General features: G+C 32.7%; 1 protein-coding gene across 2 annotated transcripts; it reads right to left on the bottom strand.

The window, feature by feature from the left end:
- Positions 1–4,833: 4,833 nt before the first annotated feature.
- Positions 4,834–17,320, bottom strand: LOC121802510 (intermediate cleaving peptidase 55, mitochondrial-like). Of its 2 annotated transcripts, XR_006050790.1 has the most exons (15): positions 17,175–17,320; positions 16,631–16,702; positions 16,276–16,539; positions 14,984–15,076; positions 13,351–13,557; positions 11,396–11,499; positions 11,103–11,169; positions 10,928–11,035; positions 9,526–9,618; positions 7,634–7,724; positions 7,439–7,509; positions 6,335–6,458; positions 6,121–6,176; positions 5,364–5,424; positions 5,159–5,179 (listed from the first exon to the last, which is right to left on the bottom strand). XR_006050790.1 is itself a non-coding variant. In XM_042202193.1 (14 exons), exons 1-14 carry the CDS (start codon positions 17,229–17,231, stop codon positions 5,081–5,083), a joined length of 1,443 nt encoding a protein of 480 aa, XP_042058127.1. In that variant the 5' UTR covers positions 17,232–17,319; the 3' UTR covers positions 4,834–5,080. The 2 variants fall into 2 exon arrangements, 1 of the variants encoding a protein (XP_042058127.1); XM_042202193.1 differs by lacking the exon at positions 6,335–6,458 and having other exon boundaries at positions 4,834–5,179; positions 17,175–17,319.
- Positions 17,321–18,199: the final 879 nt, after the last annotated feature.

The raw sequence follows: 18,199 nt of genomic DNA, 5'->3' as shown, positions 1-18,199 counted from the left end.
TATTCTTGCGTAGTTGGGAGGAGGAAGTTGCAGCCACAGAGAGATAAAGTGATTATGTTTTGAGTCAGAATAAGGTAGATATCCTCATTTTTGTATTAGCAAAAATATAATTATGGGTAAAATTTTAAAAAATTTATAAATATTTTAAAAAATTACAATATACGACTGTTTATTCAACCTATGCACATTAGCCAATTTTTTTTATAATAATGGCTAGGATGATTCTTACTCAATAACTCAATGCACCAAATCAAGTTTCCATTTGATCAAACTCGATTCTATATTAAAGTTGAGATCTTTTGATAAATGATACTTCATTCATCCCTGAAAATTTATCAATTATTTTCTTTTTGTCTGTCCCTAAAAATTTGTCACCTTTCATTTTTACCATTTTTGGTAGTAGACACCACATTCCACTAACTCATTCTCACTCACATTTTATTTTAAAACTAATATATAAAAGTAGGACCCACATGCCACTAACCTTTTCAACTCACTTTCTATTACATTTCCTAAAATCCGTGCCGGGTCAAATGGTGCCAAATTTTAAGGGACGGAGGGAAGGGAGGGAGTAATCATTCATAAACACAAATTACACAAACACATAATTTCATGAATAAGATACTAATAGATGATTCGCCTTTAATTAATGGGATTTGATCTCACATGCTTATTCGTTCATTTTTTATTTATGAAAATTTATGTATTTATGCCCGTGTAATTTGTGTGTATGCCAAAATTTGGTCTTCTTGCTCAAGTAAATATGTTATGGACTACATATTTATAGTATATTGATTATTGATTACATATTTACGTCTATTTAACTATTTCGGTTTTGACTTTTTATATTATAATTGTTCTTTTTTATTAAGTAACTATATTTAAAGACTAATATTTATGCCTGATAAAGTTTTGTTTTCTTGATTTTATAGTTGATGAAGAGATGTTCTTCATCAACATAATCACATTTTAATTGTAAAATTTAAGACTGTGAATCTTAAATTTGAATAGAATGTTGTATATCAATTGCATAAATCATAGTAATAGAAAAATCATCAGATTCAAATATTCATCTTGCGGAATATGATCACTTTTTAATAGTCATGTAGTTTAGATATATTCCTTGTTTAAACCCGCATTAGTTAAAATGATGCAATAATCCATATATATCTGGCGAAAATTGTCAAGGTATCAAGTAAAAGTACCACGAAGCGCTCCCTTATTCACTTTTATTCAACATTCTCAAATTTATTCGACCAAATATTAATTTTTTTTCATAATAATTATCACTTTTATCTACGAAGTATCAATATTCCCAATCTCGTTGATAGCATGTAATATGTTTTACATTCAAAACTTGATTGATGCCTCCATGATTGGGGACATGACAAGGTTTCAGAAAAAAGTTGACTTATCATAATATTTTGGTTGAATCACATACTTGTAATTGCAACCCTATAAATGAATACAGTTGAGAAATGTGGTGGCATTACTCAATACTTCAATAGCAAAGAGACTGATCACCAAACAAAAGTCTTAAATGAGGGCAATATTGCAACATACCAAATCACATTCATTGCTCTATTTTTTTTTCTCAACTCTCACTGCCCATCCATTATCTCTTATCCATATTCTTAACACATTTTACACTACAAAAATCGATTATTCATTCAATTTGGTAGTGAATAATAGTAACTAATATTGACCCGGTTATACCATATTTAGGTGTATATTCACGAGCAGATATTCATTTGCAAACAACTACTTAAACAATAAGTACTTTGTACTGTATAATTTAAATGAGAATCATCTAGTCTTGTAGACATTAATGACATGTAACAACTATTTGACATTTCATTTAGTTACAGTTTATTCCAATCCTACTCGAGGTATCGAAAAAAAGAAAGTAAGAACAAAAAGAACAATTTAAAGTTAGGCAAAATATCATTTTATACATGTACTGATCTTTTTCATAATTGTATCATAACACATGATAACATAGGTACCATGGTTAATGGAAGCCTTAATATGATAAATTTTATTCCAATAATAATTATATATTTATTAATTTGTATTTTCATGTACATTAAGACATGCACAAGTACTGTTAAACACACACATTGTGCAGCTATGTTTTCACATACACTACAAAAAACTTTAAGGACACAAAAATTGAGACGCAATTACTAGGGTTTGAAATTTTTTGAAAAAATCACAATTTAGGACGCAAAAGAAAGCGTCCCTAAATTGAGGACAAATTATCTTAATTTTTGTTTTTTAGGAGGCTTATATTTGTGTCTTCAAATTTTAGCTGAGACACGAACAATAAAGACATTTTTATAAAGCGTTGGTGGTATAATTAGAAACATAAATTAGCTAGCCTCCTTAGTAGCATTAAAATTGTCTTTAGCCATTTTTGTTGTTGTAGTGATAGCGCTTACACACACTGCTATATAAAAATACAGACGCACACAACACGCGTCTCTCGCCTTGCATTGGCGCAACTTGCTATCTGGGCCAATCGGCGCCATGTGTGCTTCACACGCTGACGCTGTTAATGAGTTTTGCCCGACGTATTTTAATTTTTTTTTAAATTTACATTTGGATTATGTAATTATCGAATTTTTAAATATTTAAGTTTGGGATTTGAATTATGTATAATTTTTTATTTTAAATTCTATAATATTCATTTTAATAAAATTGCTCATAAATTTAATTAGAATATTTAATTGCACACTAGTATTAAATAAAAAGAATTCAAAAAATCAGAAAAATTAATAGTATCTGTAAAGTGATATGTAGTATTCCTAGATTGTCAGTAAGTGCAACCGTGCAAAACTATTGAGTGTAAAAATGAATAACTAATATAACTAATTGCTCCTTAATTTTATCATTGTTGTTATTACGACAAATTAAGAGAGTTAAAGTAATTGGCAACAACTATTTCGACAAGGCTATGAGTGTTGGCAACCAATACAGTTAGAACAGTAGCATCACTATTCGTCATCCTATAATTCTTGGTTGGCTCAAATTTTATTTCACGTCATAATTAACAATAACGCTGTGGGCCTCCCAATTTCTCACTACATTCAATTAATTTATCTAAATACCTATCATACTTGGTTCGCCATGCTCACTTAATACAATATGAATTGGAGTATAATTTATTAAAAATAAATTCTTAAGATGATAGTAAAAGTTTGTAATCACATAAAGTATCATGTTTTAAATGCCTTCAAAATATCAGAAGAAAGAAACTAAATAGTTAAGAAGCTTACATATATGTCAAATGGCCTAATTTTACGATGAAGTGTCAGTACACGACTTGTGTAAATTATTACCTACTCCCTCCGTCCCATCTTAAGTGATTGATTTCTTTTTGGCAATTATTTTGGGAAGATGATAATAAATAGTTAAAGTATAAAGAAAGTAAAGTAAGAGAGATAATAATATAGAAGAGAATCGTATCTACATTATTCTCTTACTTACTTTACTTTCTCTTCACTTTAACTATTTATTATTATTTTCCTCAAACACGTGCCGAAAAACAGTCAATCACTTGAGATAAGACAGAGGGAGTACTATTTATTTATCGTAATTCACAATGCATGCTATGAACAACTCTAAGAAGTACATCAATAATCATGATGAAGATTCAAGATTAACACAATACCAAGAATGTTTATTGATGCAGCATCTAGCAGAGCTATTAACTTCATCACAGTTGATTCGTTCAACTAGTTTTAATGAAATAAAATATTGGTCCTTGGTGGCACAACTCTTCTCTGTTACTACCTATTAATTATATAAGTGACAATAAATAAAGATTGTAACTACCTACAATTAATTGGATACGAGTACATTAAAATTATACCAACTTTTATGCACTCGTTTTATAAAAATGATAATAAATAGTTAAAGTGGAGAAATAGTAAAGAAAGAATAATGTACAGAAGAGTTATACAATCTTATATTATATGAAAAAATACTCCGTATAAGTTTTATATTTTACTCCCTCCGTCCACGAGTAGGAGTCTCATTTCTTTTCGGCATAGGTTTTAAGAAATGCTAATAAAAATGAGTGAAAGAGAGTTACTGGAATAAGGGTCCAACTTGTATTAGTTTTAAATGATATGTGAGTTGATTGAGTTAGTAAAATATGTAAGTCTCTTTATCATTTATAGTAATTCTGAATCGAGACTTCGAATCAAAATGAAAAAACAGAACTCCTATTCACAGACAGAGTACTTAAATTCAGTCCCAAATAAATGCACTTTGCACATTTTAGGTTGCTGAATTAGGAAAAATTATGTTAAGTGGGTTAAGAAGAGTGAAAAAAGACATAAAATAGATGTATGAAGATAGAATAAAATAAGAAAAGTGAAATATGTTGCCTTTCACCAAAAAAAAGGAAATAACGTCAGCTATAATAGGACAACCCTAAAAGGAATATAACTCAACTAAATATGAAGTACTATCACTAAAGGTCCTTAATTTCCAATTTTTCCCTTTGAACCATAAAAGGAGATAAAACACTTTATTGTCTTTTTTCTCTCGTTTCTCGTCTATTCTCTCTCTCACAAAAAATAAGTATCTTGACAACTAATATCCCTTTAATTTATAGCCATAAAAATTACATTCTCGGATTCCCTACATGCCTATTCAAAAATGTTGAGCCAACGGAGGAAGTAAATAAGTAAATTCATGACTCAACCAATCTGTACCACATAAACTGCAAGTTACCTGTCCAAAATTAATGCTGTCAGCTAATAATATTGAATCTAATGTCAGAAATGTTGAAAGCAAAATTCAGTGCCTCACAGATTGACAAAATTGATCTAAAAAATGAGGGGAAATAATTATTCGAAAAGAATCAAGAAAACAATAAAAGCATGTCGAAGCAGAAATACATTAGAGCCATTGAAGGTAAAATATAACCAAAGCAAGAGGGCTAGCTAGAACTTTCAAACCAATAATGCTACAAGAGTGGAAGCAATCCAGCTTCGTTGCAGTATTAGAGTTGATTTCGTATACCAACAGCAAGACTGTGCTGAGTTATCAGAGTGCTCGACTAAAGTCCCTAGACGGCATTATGTTTTTCCATCCCCATCCCATAAGACAAATTATTGAGTAACGACTCCAGGTGCTTAATATCTTTTGGCACTGAAGCAGTAAGTACCTGCCCACCACAGAAAATGAGAACCTTGTTACCACAACCAAGCAGGCTAAATACTATGTCAACATAAACTTTATGAACTAACAACTAATGGCTTAACTATTAGTAAAGGTTAATTAACATAGGACAAAATTCATGATACAATATGGTGGAGTGCATATAGCTTCAATAGCCACTCAAACTTCACCTCGTATCCTGATTCTGTGATGAGAACGTCGTCTTCTATTCTTATCCCAATGCCTTGATATCTGCATTCCATTCATCATCTTATTAAAAGTTATTGTAAACATAAACTAGCAATTAGTATAAAGAGAGCTAGTCATACTGGCCTACCAATTTAGTAAACATAAACTAGCAATTAGTATAAAGAGAGCTAGTCATACTGGCCTACCAATTTAGTAAACCTTTGTGTTTTCAGTTTCCTGGAGGATAAACTATCCTAAAGTTAAACTAAATTGATAGGAGAAACCAATAAATCCTGTAAATGTTAGGGAAGGATTTTAACCTAAAAGAGGCCACAAGACTATACGAACTAATGAATGAAGATTTTGATGTTTCACCTTTATATCAAAATAAAATATAATTATTGTTATAATTATGTAATTCAGTAAAAAGTAGTCTAGTCATAGTCTGGTATGGCTCTCTTCTGGGAATCCTAACAAGAAGTTTGTTGCAAGGAATGGTCAATGTCAGAACCTTACTTCAAGATGCAAGACACTGCAAACCTTTTTTAGAAGCAGGCTTAATCAGTTGACACGAATTAGCTGTCCTTCGGAATGATAATTTTTTCTGAACGTATTACAAAGTTGAAGTCCTATCATTGTATAGTTTCTTAGGAATGAGGGTGGTCTGTAACGGGCTAACGGCCCAACCCCCACAAAAAAGGTTTGAATTAAAAGAAGGTACTGAATGCAGAAAAATAAATCAATTAACTAGGAAATTACCTCTCGGGAACATTAGAATTGGAAGGGATGTAAACTCCGGGTTCAATTGTGATCACCTGCCCATGTGGAAGTTGTTCAAGAATTAGTCAGTATCCAACATAAACAACAGAAAAGAAACTAGGAGCAGGACTGGGAATGTGCCAGCAGTCCATTCAGCAGCAACACAAGACAACAGACTATAATCAAAACTACTGCCATTTTGTACTTCTCGTACCATATGATCGACCAAAACTCAAGCCAGGTTATTGCCAAATTTAATTTTCATCACCCTACTCCCCATCCCAGGCCCAGCTGCCTATACAAAGGGAATTTGAGTAGCTGAGCTTACACACCAAAACCTACCAATGAAAATTGTGCAACTTCAACATTTAGAAATGGAAGAGTAAAATATGTCAATACCCAATATCTCCCCACTCACCAACCCCTAATAAACAAATAGGTACTCATCCAATTGTCTTAATAGGAGCCCAAATGCATGATATATCTTATTTCATCAAGTTTGCAAGAAGGTTTTCTTGTACAAATTTGTCCTGCTTACAGTTAGATAAATATTTTTCAAGTAGACTTCCGGTAGTTAGATAGTACTAGTAGATAATACAACAGCAGTGGAACAAGATGGACCAACAGTTATTCTTATATATCTGAGAAGGGATATAGGCCTCTAATATCATGGAACTTTCGAAAAGTTGGGTTTTTTACACGAACTTTAAATTTGGCAAATAATATCACCAACTTTACGCGAGATTGTTATTTTCCAACTGCAAAAAATTCCGGCTATATTAACTGATTGAACAACAATTTTGGAGGGTGTACTTCAAGAAAAACTATCCTCAAAGATTGAAGAACTTGAAGCTCTCGAAGTTGTTGTTGAGAAATTTCGAATAAAAATCCTTATCAAAATATTATTTGTCGTAATTTTTTGGCCGGTGGGAAATAACAAACTCGAGTAAAGTTTGTGATATTATTTGCCAAGTTTAAAGTTAGTGGGAAAAACCCTACATTTTGAAAGTTTCATGATAATAGGGGCCAATATCCCATCTGAGAAAAGGTGGCCATCATATTATTGGTGTCAGATACAATAATACAGCAGTCCTCCAGGAGTGCCTTTTCTGCTTTTTAGGTTTCATCGGATTTATAAATTAGAGTATCATTCGTTTTCTTTTTCAAAATAAATCATATAAAAGATTTGATTACACATCTAAGTGTTTTCTCTGGCAGGTATTCTTATAATCATTTGAAGCTCATTTGGGGGAATATTCAAGTTCCCACTCAAACCAAGCAGAGAGGGAAAAGGAAACGAAAAGAAGAAGAAACTTACAACACCAGGCTTCAGAGGGCGGTCATATGTGATTGTGCGGCAATCATGGACATCCATTCCTAGATAATGACCTGTACAATGATGACGAACCAAACCAACTCAATTATGATAACTTCCCACCCATTAACTATACCTATCAAGCAGAGCAAGCGTGCATTAATACAGATTGGTTGATGAAAGAGAATGAATAATAACCTATACTGGTTGGGTTCAGCATATGGTAAGCATGAGGTTGGTCACTTTTCAATATTCCAAGTTCTTGGAATCCTTTTCGCAGCTTATCAACCTATTGAAAGGACAATTCTCTAATAAGTTTGTGATCAATTAATGTATGGTATGGTATCAGAGAATACAGAATGTCTGTGAATCGACAGCTTGAGTGACATACATATACTGTATCTTAGTATTGTGATATATTTCATAACCTTGACATGTGTTAAACTAACAATATTGGGTTTTGTGTACATGAAATACTTACCAAACCAGTCGAGAGCAACAGTAGTATTTATCAGATAAAAGCTCAATATCGTAGTACTTGGAAGTGTACATAAGAAATATTTTAGTACTGTACTACTTCAAGAGGTTCTATTGTTGTCATTACCAGAGGCTTTTCATACTTATTCATTTCCTCAAGTTTCCTAGCTACTTCTCCCTCTCAATTACCACTTATTATATAATGACATAAATTACTGCACAACTTTGAATCATTTTTTTCCTTCCATTCAAAATTATGAAGAAAATCCATTCATATGACATGCCTACCCATAAACTATTTTTCCTTGTTACTTTTTGTTGAATTGCTTGGCCATACAAACCCAAAAACATAAGCATTTCATACACAAGTAACAATTTCAGAGAAAATTGTTTGAAGGTAAGAGAAGTAGAATTTTGTCCTTCTCTCATATTTTATGCAAACAGAGCAAAATAACTTAAATTCACTGGAAAGTAGTTCATAAAGGAGTTCTTAACTCCTTTATAAAATTACCATCCCACGATAACTTTATACTATTTGATATAGGGTCCTCTTCTAATGCTTATAACACCATAATCCAAAACTAAGACTATATCTACACCCTTAGATTTTAAAATGAGTGGATGAGATTGAAGCTCACAAATTTCAATAAATAGTAGACAAAATATCAATGAAAGGGTAATATCATCATTATGTTATCATATGATAATTTTTGTGGGTTTTTTTATATCTAACATAGTGTATTACAAATATCAACAATATGGCATGAGGATATCAACACAAATACAAGAAAATATCAACACGGTTTTATTGATATTTTACATACACTATATTGATATGTACACTATATTGAGATTTCTTTTTGCATTTGTTGATAAAATCTGTTTATCAACATGTAAGAAAATTGAAATATAAATTATTAAATTTCATCACCCGATCATCATCGGAACATATGCAATTGAGATCTCATTGGAATCCTTATAAAATTATCTTTAATATGATATATTTTTTGCGAAAAAATAATTTAAATCGAGAGAGTTACGTAATTTTAAAATTTTGAGATGATTTTGATAAGAGAAAATTTACATTAATACCCTTTAATTTATTTACTAATTATTTAAATTTAAAATATAATATACTTGTCATTATTTTAACCATTGGATCTCTTAATCTAATAGCTAAGAATAGGTCTTATTTTTTTATTGTTAATTAGGTACTACAATTGATCATGTCCCATTTGATATATATCTTTCAACAAATTTTTCCAATTCAATACAAAAAATAAAATGCATATATTCTAGCAGTTCTAAATAAACTTCCACCTCATTATAGCTGCACAAACATGCCATAGCCATACATGACTACATGAATGCTAGGAAAAATTCTATCTTGTAATTTACCAAATGTCATGTCACATAGTCCCTTGGGCCCTCATTCATGTGCAGTCACATCTAAGGAACATTTATGCATCATAATATTCAACTAGATCAAAATTTCCGTGCTTAATGTTATTTGCATTATATGATAAGCAATGATAAAATTGGAAATATTCATTCTACAATAAGAAGAGCAGCAGAAGAAAACCACAGATATATATCAGTTGCTCAAGTTTTACCGAATAGTTGTGAATTTCTCGAATAGTTGTGCCTGGTCTGCAAAGTCTCAAACATTCTTCATTTGTATCTAATATAAGGTCATAAAGTTCTGCCTGCAACATTTTAAAATAAAATTAGGCATCTCAATTTGACCTTTAATTTCCAAACATTAAACTGGAAATTTAAGTAAGCAAACACTACACTCCGTGAGTTCAGTTAAGCAATGTATACGGAAGACTTCAGCAATTAGGAGGGTAAGAAAGTAAAATTTCTCTTTGATAATGCAAATTATACAGAAAAGTCCAGGAAAACATAAAGATTAGTACACTGAAACAAATTTTAACAAAATAATAGACGAGCTTAACACAGGCTACAGAAAGTTTGATGCATATTGCATAATGGAACTATTGTCAATAAAATTCCTTCAAAAGGATCTTTTCTTTTCCAGTTGACATTTGACCAGACAAGATCCCCAAATTAGTTCAGTGAAAGTTCTATAATACATGTAGATAATTTTTTAAGGAAATGTTCAAGGTTCTTTCTCAGTAGACACTGAAAGAAGGCTCCTAAATACATGAGCTTGGGGTCAAAACAAGAATTCTTGTCATTTAGGATTTGACACGGATACGGAATCCAATTTCATGCACTGATTATAAACCACTATCAAAATCAAGAAGACCATTTCAGCTGTGCCTGTGGTTACTTCCATTCTGCTAACTTTTAGCTCTTGAATACCATTTGTATTTTCATCTGCAGTAGCTGTTAATTATGCGCCAATAATTCATAAATATGTTTTTGGTCTTTCTTAATACCTTGAATGTCATCTGATCTTGCAAATATAAGGCAAGGAGGAAGAAGGTGCGAGCATAGCAGGCACCATGTCTGCTGCTGTTTAGTTATTCTTCTTTTATTCAGTTAGTTCAAGATTTAATTGTTAGCAAAGCAGCAAGGGCTCCTTTCGTGGGCTTGGTTCGTCCTAAGACATATAAGGCTTCCTTTCTAGGACTTTTTTCATTATCAGAGGGCGATCCTGCACTCAGGTTCCTCTTATGGTAGTTGTTGATTTGGCTATTGGTTATTCATATTGTTCCTCTGAGTTCTTGTTAATCAGTTGTCATTTCAGAGTTGCTGTACTTTTTTGTTCATTTTTTATTAGCTAGCCTGTTTAATACTATAAGAGAAAAAGGCTAATGTAATCTGAAAAGGAAGTTGCAAGTCCATGAGGAACAATATGCACCCTTATTCATGCGGAATGTCTCATCATTATCAACATTCCTCAAGTTGCTGACTTTACAGTATGATGCCCCAAAGGTTCCAAACACTTTAGCTTAAGGCATATACCTACATGTTAGGAAATATTTAAATTAACTATCTATTTTATTACAACCAAGGTATGAGAAGATAACCGCTTTGAATATGTACCTGTGCTGGGGAAAATCTTCCGCATGGTGGCCATGTACGAGTAATATCACTAGTGTAACCATGGAGCTCACATCCTACATCCATCAGAACCAGGTCCCCATCTTGGATCTGTTAAAAGGTTACAATATTGATATAGACTTTACTTATGCATAAACATGCCAGGAAGAAAACTCACTCTCTGGTCATTCCGAGCATAATGTATGATGCTGCCATTTGAACCCCCACCAACCACAGGATTAAAGCTGTAAAAGATAAAATTATAAAGTTATACCAGAACACAATTAGTACATAAAAAAAGAACTTAAAGATATTCCAGAAAATTCGAAAGAATATGTGCAAACATCATTTTCCAGATGCAATATCTTCTGTCAACCAAAATAGGATTTGAGATAAAAAAAAATTGTGTCTCTAGTAATGGTCTGCCAATAGGCATCTTCAACAGGTAGTTCAAGAAAATAGAACACTTACGCCATTCTTTGGGCACCTCTCATTCTGCACTCGTATTCAAACTTAGCTGAGAGCATTTCCTCATTAGGAAATATTTTGGAATGCAGCATTGTCTGCAGGAGTGCCTATCCAATACATAACACGAAAAATACTGAAATATTAGGGAAAAAAACACCTTAAAAAAGAGTTCAGGGGTTGGGGTGTGACAAACATGGTTTTGCACCCACTTTTAGGATGATTTGCATATCATTTCCTAGCTTATTTCGTGTTATAAGCAAGTTTGTCTATTAATGTTATTGTTTTTTGATGAATCACACTTGCATGGTAGTTTTCGTGAAATTTTAGGAGAATCAAGCCAAACTGCAAGGAACGAATACGATGACATCAAAGTTAGCTCAACGCAAATATCACGGGAGAAACAGATCGAGAATTGGAGCTAAAACAGCAGTGAATTAGCCCAAAAGATAGAGCCGCCCAGCCAGAGCAGCAGGCCTGCTACCGCAGACCACATGAAGAAGCCACGCTCAAGCCCGCAGTTCTGAGGTTGGGGACAAGACTGCAGATCTATGAAAATGTGATCGCGGACATCCTGAAACTAGCAGGATTTTCCTATTTAAGTTTTTTCCCTCGCATATTGACTTGTTTTATTTCATTCCAAGCCCATAACCCACCAAAAGTATAAATACCCTTCCAATGCTTCATTTTGGGGAGTCAAATACGCCTCCACATTTTTTTCCCTCGTTACACTTTGGCAGACTTGGAGGATTTTGGAATGATTTTGAAGAGAAGCCATCATAATTCAATATTAGAGCTCAAGATTCAAAGATTTTTACTTTGGTTTATTGTCTTTTAGTTATGGGTTTGTATATTTTTCTGTATTTTGTATTCATGAACATGAGTGACTAGTTTATTCTAGGGTTTGGATTAAGTGCCTTGTCATGGATGATTCTGTTTTGTTAATTAATTACGGCCTCTTTACTCTTCTTGTGCTCTTGGATCTATTCGAAATATGAGACCAACAAAGGAAACAAACAATTACTGGAAAAGCATAATGCATACTTAAAATACCAAGCAAGCTCTAATTGTGGAATATAATTTCAGTATCGCATCACATGCAATTGAATAAATCATCATCTTTCTCAAATTGCATATGAAATATTACTCCCTCCGTCCCCAATACGAGTCCTGTTTTGCCATTTCGGTACATCCCACTATAAGAGTCCTATTTCATTTTTACCATAATGGTAAGTAGGCCCCACATTCCACCAACTTATTCCACTCACATTTTTTTATAAAACTAATATATATAAGTGTGACCCTTAATCCACTAACTTATTCAACCCACTTTCCTTTACACTTCTTAAAAACCGTGTCATAACCAAATAAGACTCCTATTGCAGGACGGAGGGAGCAATAATTTTATTTGCAGTAGTAACAACTTTTTTGGTAATTTCCAACAAGAAATATTTTCCTGAACACTGCTAATTTTATTTACAGAGTTTTCATATATGATTTAAGCATCGATATTCATCTCTTCAAGTTTGACTTTTCTTTTTCCACCCTCTCAAAACATAATGGTTGATTGTGTTGGTTTGAATATATCACAGGGAGGGTAACACAGCCTGCTTCACCTAGTTAAAGACACTCCACTATCCCATAGCTTACATATCCCATTCCAATGCACCTTAATCTTCTGCATGCAGATTTCTCCATTGTCTTGTTAGTGCACAAAAGCAGAACTAGGCAAATTAAAAATCACTTGAAGGTAGAACCATATTTTATGAGGGAGATTGATGATGGTATCCAGAAAATTGGAATATATTATGTAGTATGTTTGTTGGTTGGCCCCATAGGCCATATCATACTTAAGCCTTAAGGCTCTACAACCTAGACTACTAAACAAAAATTGCATAATTGCATTCCGTAAAAATAGGCTACTTCACCACACACTCCTAAACGAAAATTTAATTACATACCTGAGAAGCTATAGATGCAGAATTTCGCATCAATTTAAGCTCAGCTTCTGATTTTATCCATCTTGCTTCATGAGTATGAACTGCGAAATCTTTCACTTTCCCATTGGAAATGGCTTTTTGGAAGCTTTCCAAGTTCACATAAGTAGAATTAGCCGTATTCACGTTATGGAACAATTGGAATGAGCACTCTATCCAACTTGATAGGATCTGCAACATAATTAAAAAAAAACTAACCATGAATACTTAAGCCAAAACCAAGTTTTCTTTGGCAAATAATTTAAGACAGTCTGAGGAACCCTATCAAGTATATCTAACCTTTATAACAACACACAGGAAAACAGCAAAAAGAGAACCGTCCTTTTTTATATGTTAGACAGGCCTTCTTAAATTCTTATGTTTCACAGGCACTCCCTACTATTACAACAATGCAGAAGTACCAATCACCAATTAAAAATTTTGTGCAAAGTCGTAAGTTCTTAATGAATCGATCCGATTGCAACTTCGAATATGGAATTCAAAGGGATCAAATAGGAAAGGATACTCTGAATCATAGAACTATAATGAAATATAGGATCAACCAACATTTATCAAATTTGAAAAAAAAATACCTATGATAACATAAATTTTGGTTTACTTGAAAAACCAAAGCTCTTAAAAAAGATGGCCTCGCATATATGATAAACTATTAATATAACATGTGCTCTAATTTAAATTGACAATTTAGAAAATTGCAAGTTCTCGATAATATCAAAACACCCAACCAAAGAGTGGATTACACATCTACACAATTGGAGACATTTATAGCAAATACAATATTACCACCTAAGCTTGAAAAACATGCTCTGATCCTATTAAACATATCAGGCATTATCCCATCAAGCCTAGCAAACAAACACTAGATATATATAAACTAGACTTCATTCCAGAATTAAATATAAAAGTACATTTTCATAAGATATATAATTCTCAGTTCTCACATTAAGTTACGGAGGTTGGTAACTTGATGGTGGTGAACACATTAAGTATTGGTTTATATTCAAGAGTATTAAGAGGCTAAGAGTTATCTACTACAAGTTCGGACATAATATAGTGACCTTGGCAATCTTGAGACTTGAGATGTTTAATACTCCCTCCGTCCCGCTTTAGCAGTCCCGGTTACTTTTATGCACTCTTTTTATAAAAATGATAATAAATAGTTAAAGTGTAGAAATGGTAAAGTGAGTGAGTGAATAATGTAGAGAAGACTCTTATCTATTCTCTCACTTACTTTACTATTTCTCCACTTTAACTATTTATTATCATATTTACAAAACGAGTGCACAAAAGTAACCGGGACTGCTAAAGCGGGACGGAGGGAGTAGCAAACAATGAAGTATATCATTTTTAACATTAAATGATATTCCTTTTTCTATGAATACTAAGAAGCCAGTGCTGAAAGGTTTAACGAGATGAAGCAGCAACCACACATATGAAACGAAACAGTAGCATCTAAAATATATATAAAAAAAGGTAACAGATAATTATAGCCTCATTCAAAGGTCTATTCAAGAGCACATTACCAGAATATGAAACTATAAAGATAACATGCGGAACTCAATACACCTTAACAAACATCAGAACAAGTTTAATTTACCTTATTCAATGCACTTATAGGGTATGCTTCATCAGCCTTGAATGTGCTTAGAGCTGCATCAACTCCAGCTGTCTCACCTTGCCATGTGACATCCTGAAACAGATTTCATGAACTACTAGTTAAGATTTGCTGTTGTTACACAAAGAATATGACTACATGATAATCTAGGAAGTCTAGAGTCAGAATTGGAGGATATTCCCAATAATCAAAATAACTAGTAATTACAATTTACAACAAGAGAAGACAATTCTCAAGACAGAAGAACAGAGTAATTGTTTCTAAAAATTTGCACATCCCTAAGAGTATGTGGGTTTTGATGTAACGGAAAGGGCTAGGAGAAGAGAGAAATATTCGATATACTAAGTTTAAGATAAAATATAATGAGTTAGTCAAAAAATTTTTTTTTAAAAATTTAGCAATGAGTACTGACTGAAAATCTGTTTAGAAATGTAAAGGACTTAAGGGACCAACAATAAGTGGCTAATATTTTTATGCTTTGTTGACAGCACTGAAGAACTAACAACTTACTGAAGTCTTCTTTAGATTCCTAAGAATATATCGGTTCTTAATGACAACATAAAAAATCCATTTGGAATGGGAGTTTCTCCAAGCATTTAGTTTAGAAAGATACCAATTTTAAGAAGTTTTTGACATGGATATATGAATATTCTGATTTAGTTGTTATTAGTTGTCCTGCAAAAAAAGGTTCACAAATAAAAGGCTTGTCTTGAACGAATAGATGATTGGTTAATTAATATTTGATGTTCATAGTTGCAAAGAATATTTTATATTACTCCAACCTATAGTTTGAAAGGGTGCTGTTTAGCGTGACTTTCCACATGAAGTCATTTCCATGTATCAGAGATTCAGAAAAAAAAATATCCTCTCAATTAAATTTTTTCTGAAACATGCACTTTTGGGCTTCACACAATCTATTCGATTCTTGAAATCCAGTATTCTACATAATATGAAACTACATTAACTTTTTTAGTCTGCAGGAAGGTAAAAATGATACTCCCTCTGTCCCATTTAAGATGGGACCTTTCGTTTTTCACACGTGTTTTGAAAAAATCATTATAAATAGTTAAAATTAAGGAAAAGTAAAGTAAGAGAAAGAATAATGTAGAAGAGAGTCTCTTCCATATTATTCTCTCTCTTAATTTACTTTCCTTCCACTTTAACTATTTATTATAATTTTTACAAAACACGTGCGACAAACCAAAGGGGTCATCTTAACTGGGACGGAGGGATAACTATAATATAGGGAACGGTTATGTGCAGATTTGGCTTACTTGTGGTGTTGTTTCCGGCATAAACATGCACAAACCACAGTTATGACCCAAAACTGCAATGCCACCTGGCTGTTGGCAGCCAGTGACATAGAGATAATCAGCATCTTGTCTAAAAGTATATGGAACGACATCGGTCATCATCTTAACCGGGGCTGATGCAAAAATTGCCAAAGCATTCTCTGGAAGTAGTTTCAACAACTTCTTCCTCCTCCATATGTATTCATCACTGCTTATTCCGGGAGTAATCTCCCCTTCCGTCAATATCTAGAAAATAGATGATAATGGGAAAGGTCAAGTTTCTTAATCCAAACAGTTAATGATGGATGACAAAGAGAACACAAGACACGCATAGGACCTGCGGATGAGTGTTCGCTGTTGGCTGTCCCACATCGTGTGCTATCCTACCAGAAAATCCCCTCGCTATCACCTATTCAATCAAAGGCACTTCAACATATGTTAAAGAAAGTACTTGAAAAAAAAACTAGAGAGGATCCGTGAATCAAATATGCGTAATACAAAGGCTCAAACGCTTATAAATATAATAATAATGTGTCGAAAAAGGATCATCAGCAGGTAAAAAATGGCAAGTAAGTTCATCAAATTGCAGTGTGCACTATACCGAAGGCGATCAAAACTCATTAATTACGCACACATAGTCGCAGTATAACATTCAAATTGGAAATTGAAGACTGCGAAAACGAGTTCAATTTTCATCAAAAACAACAATTTGTCCATAATAATAGCAGAAAATAGTGTAGATTTTCCAATCATTTCTAGCGAATTAAGCAAGTGATATCAACCAATGCAAAGCAAGAGTAGAAACAACCCTTGAACAACTAAAGTTTGCCAACAGAGTGACGTATAGGAGAAGAAATCGCAGGAGAAAGCTTAGAACGAACCTGGTTGTATAATTTGGGGGAGAATTTGCTCGCTAGATTTCTATTCAGAATCTGCATACTGACTCACATTCAGAGTTCGACCGTCTACGGTCATATGCGTTTATCGGAAGGGCTACTTATGATTTATGATCCAAACTTTCAAATAACTGACATAAATAGCTCCAATTATAAAAATTGTAGTACTCACCATTTGTATTTTTTTTCCAGTCGAACTAACAAAAATTAGATGTGTAAGCTTGGGCTATCTTCGTAATTTCACGAAATATTTGATATTCATTAATAAAATAATTTTATTAAAATTAAATGTTTTTCCATTGGTTTCAAAAAATTGAGGATAAAATAAGTGATCACAACCTGGTAATAAATTGGGTTTTGAATTTAAATTTCAATCAAGATTCATGCATTGCATTAGTATTTTAATTATTCGAAATTTCTCAAAGTCGCCTATATGATCTAATTAGCTTTTGAATTATGACAACGAGCTCATGTGTGAGTGATTGTTGCAAGTGTGAATCAGAAATTTAGGTACGACCACGAGTAGAAGAGTTGGTCGGCACGTTAGACCATATCGAAAATGCTATATTGTACACCGTACTGAAAATATCGGTATGAAAAAAATTTATACTACTATCGTATCGAAAGTTTCGATATACCGAACATTCATTATGGGTAATATCACTACCGTTATCGTATCGATATTTCGGTATATCGTACCAAACTTCGATATACCGTGCATGATGATATAGTATAATTCGGTACACTATACTGTTATATCGTACCGTTTCGTATAATTTTATACTGAATAATGTATAAGTAAATTTATAATTTGTTTATAAATTCATGGAACCAAAAAATTAAATTATATTATTATTTTAATCGGTTTATATAGTTGATTCGATACGTATTGATTTCGATATATATTTCAGACTTTCGGTATAGTGGTACCGTTACCGTATCGAAAACTTACGGTATGTAACGTACCGAAAATTACGATATACCAAAAATTTAATAATTTTTAATATTTT

Source organism: Salvia splendens, chromosome 5, assembly GCF_004379255.2.
Source record: "Salvia splendens isolate huo1 chromosome 5, SspV2, whole genome shotgun sequence".
In the NCBI taxonomy this organism is placed as follows: Eukaryota; Viridiplantae; Streptophyta; class Magnoliopsida; order Lamiales; family Lamiaceae; genus Salvia; species Salvia splendens.
The sequence above is the reverse complement of the archived record's forward strand: the minus strand, read 5'-3'. Positions and strand labels throughout refer to the sequence as shown.

Bases quoted from the DNA above. Each gene is read 5' to 3' on its own strand.
- LOC121802510 (XM_042202193.1), bottom strand. From the start codon at position 17,231: ATGCAGATTCTGAATAGAAATCTAGCGAGCAAATTCTCCCCCAAATTA. The intron at 16,540-16,630 runs GTCCTATGCGTG...TCTATTTTCTAG, and splicing joins CAGCGAACACTCATCCGCAG to ATATTGACGGAAGGGGAGAT. The intron at 7,725-9,525 runs GTAAAACTTGAG...TCCTTTCAATAG, and splicing joins GAGAAATTCACAACTATTCG to GTTGATAAGCTGCGAAAAGG.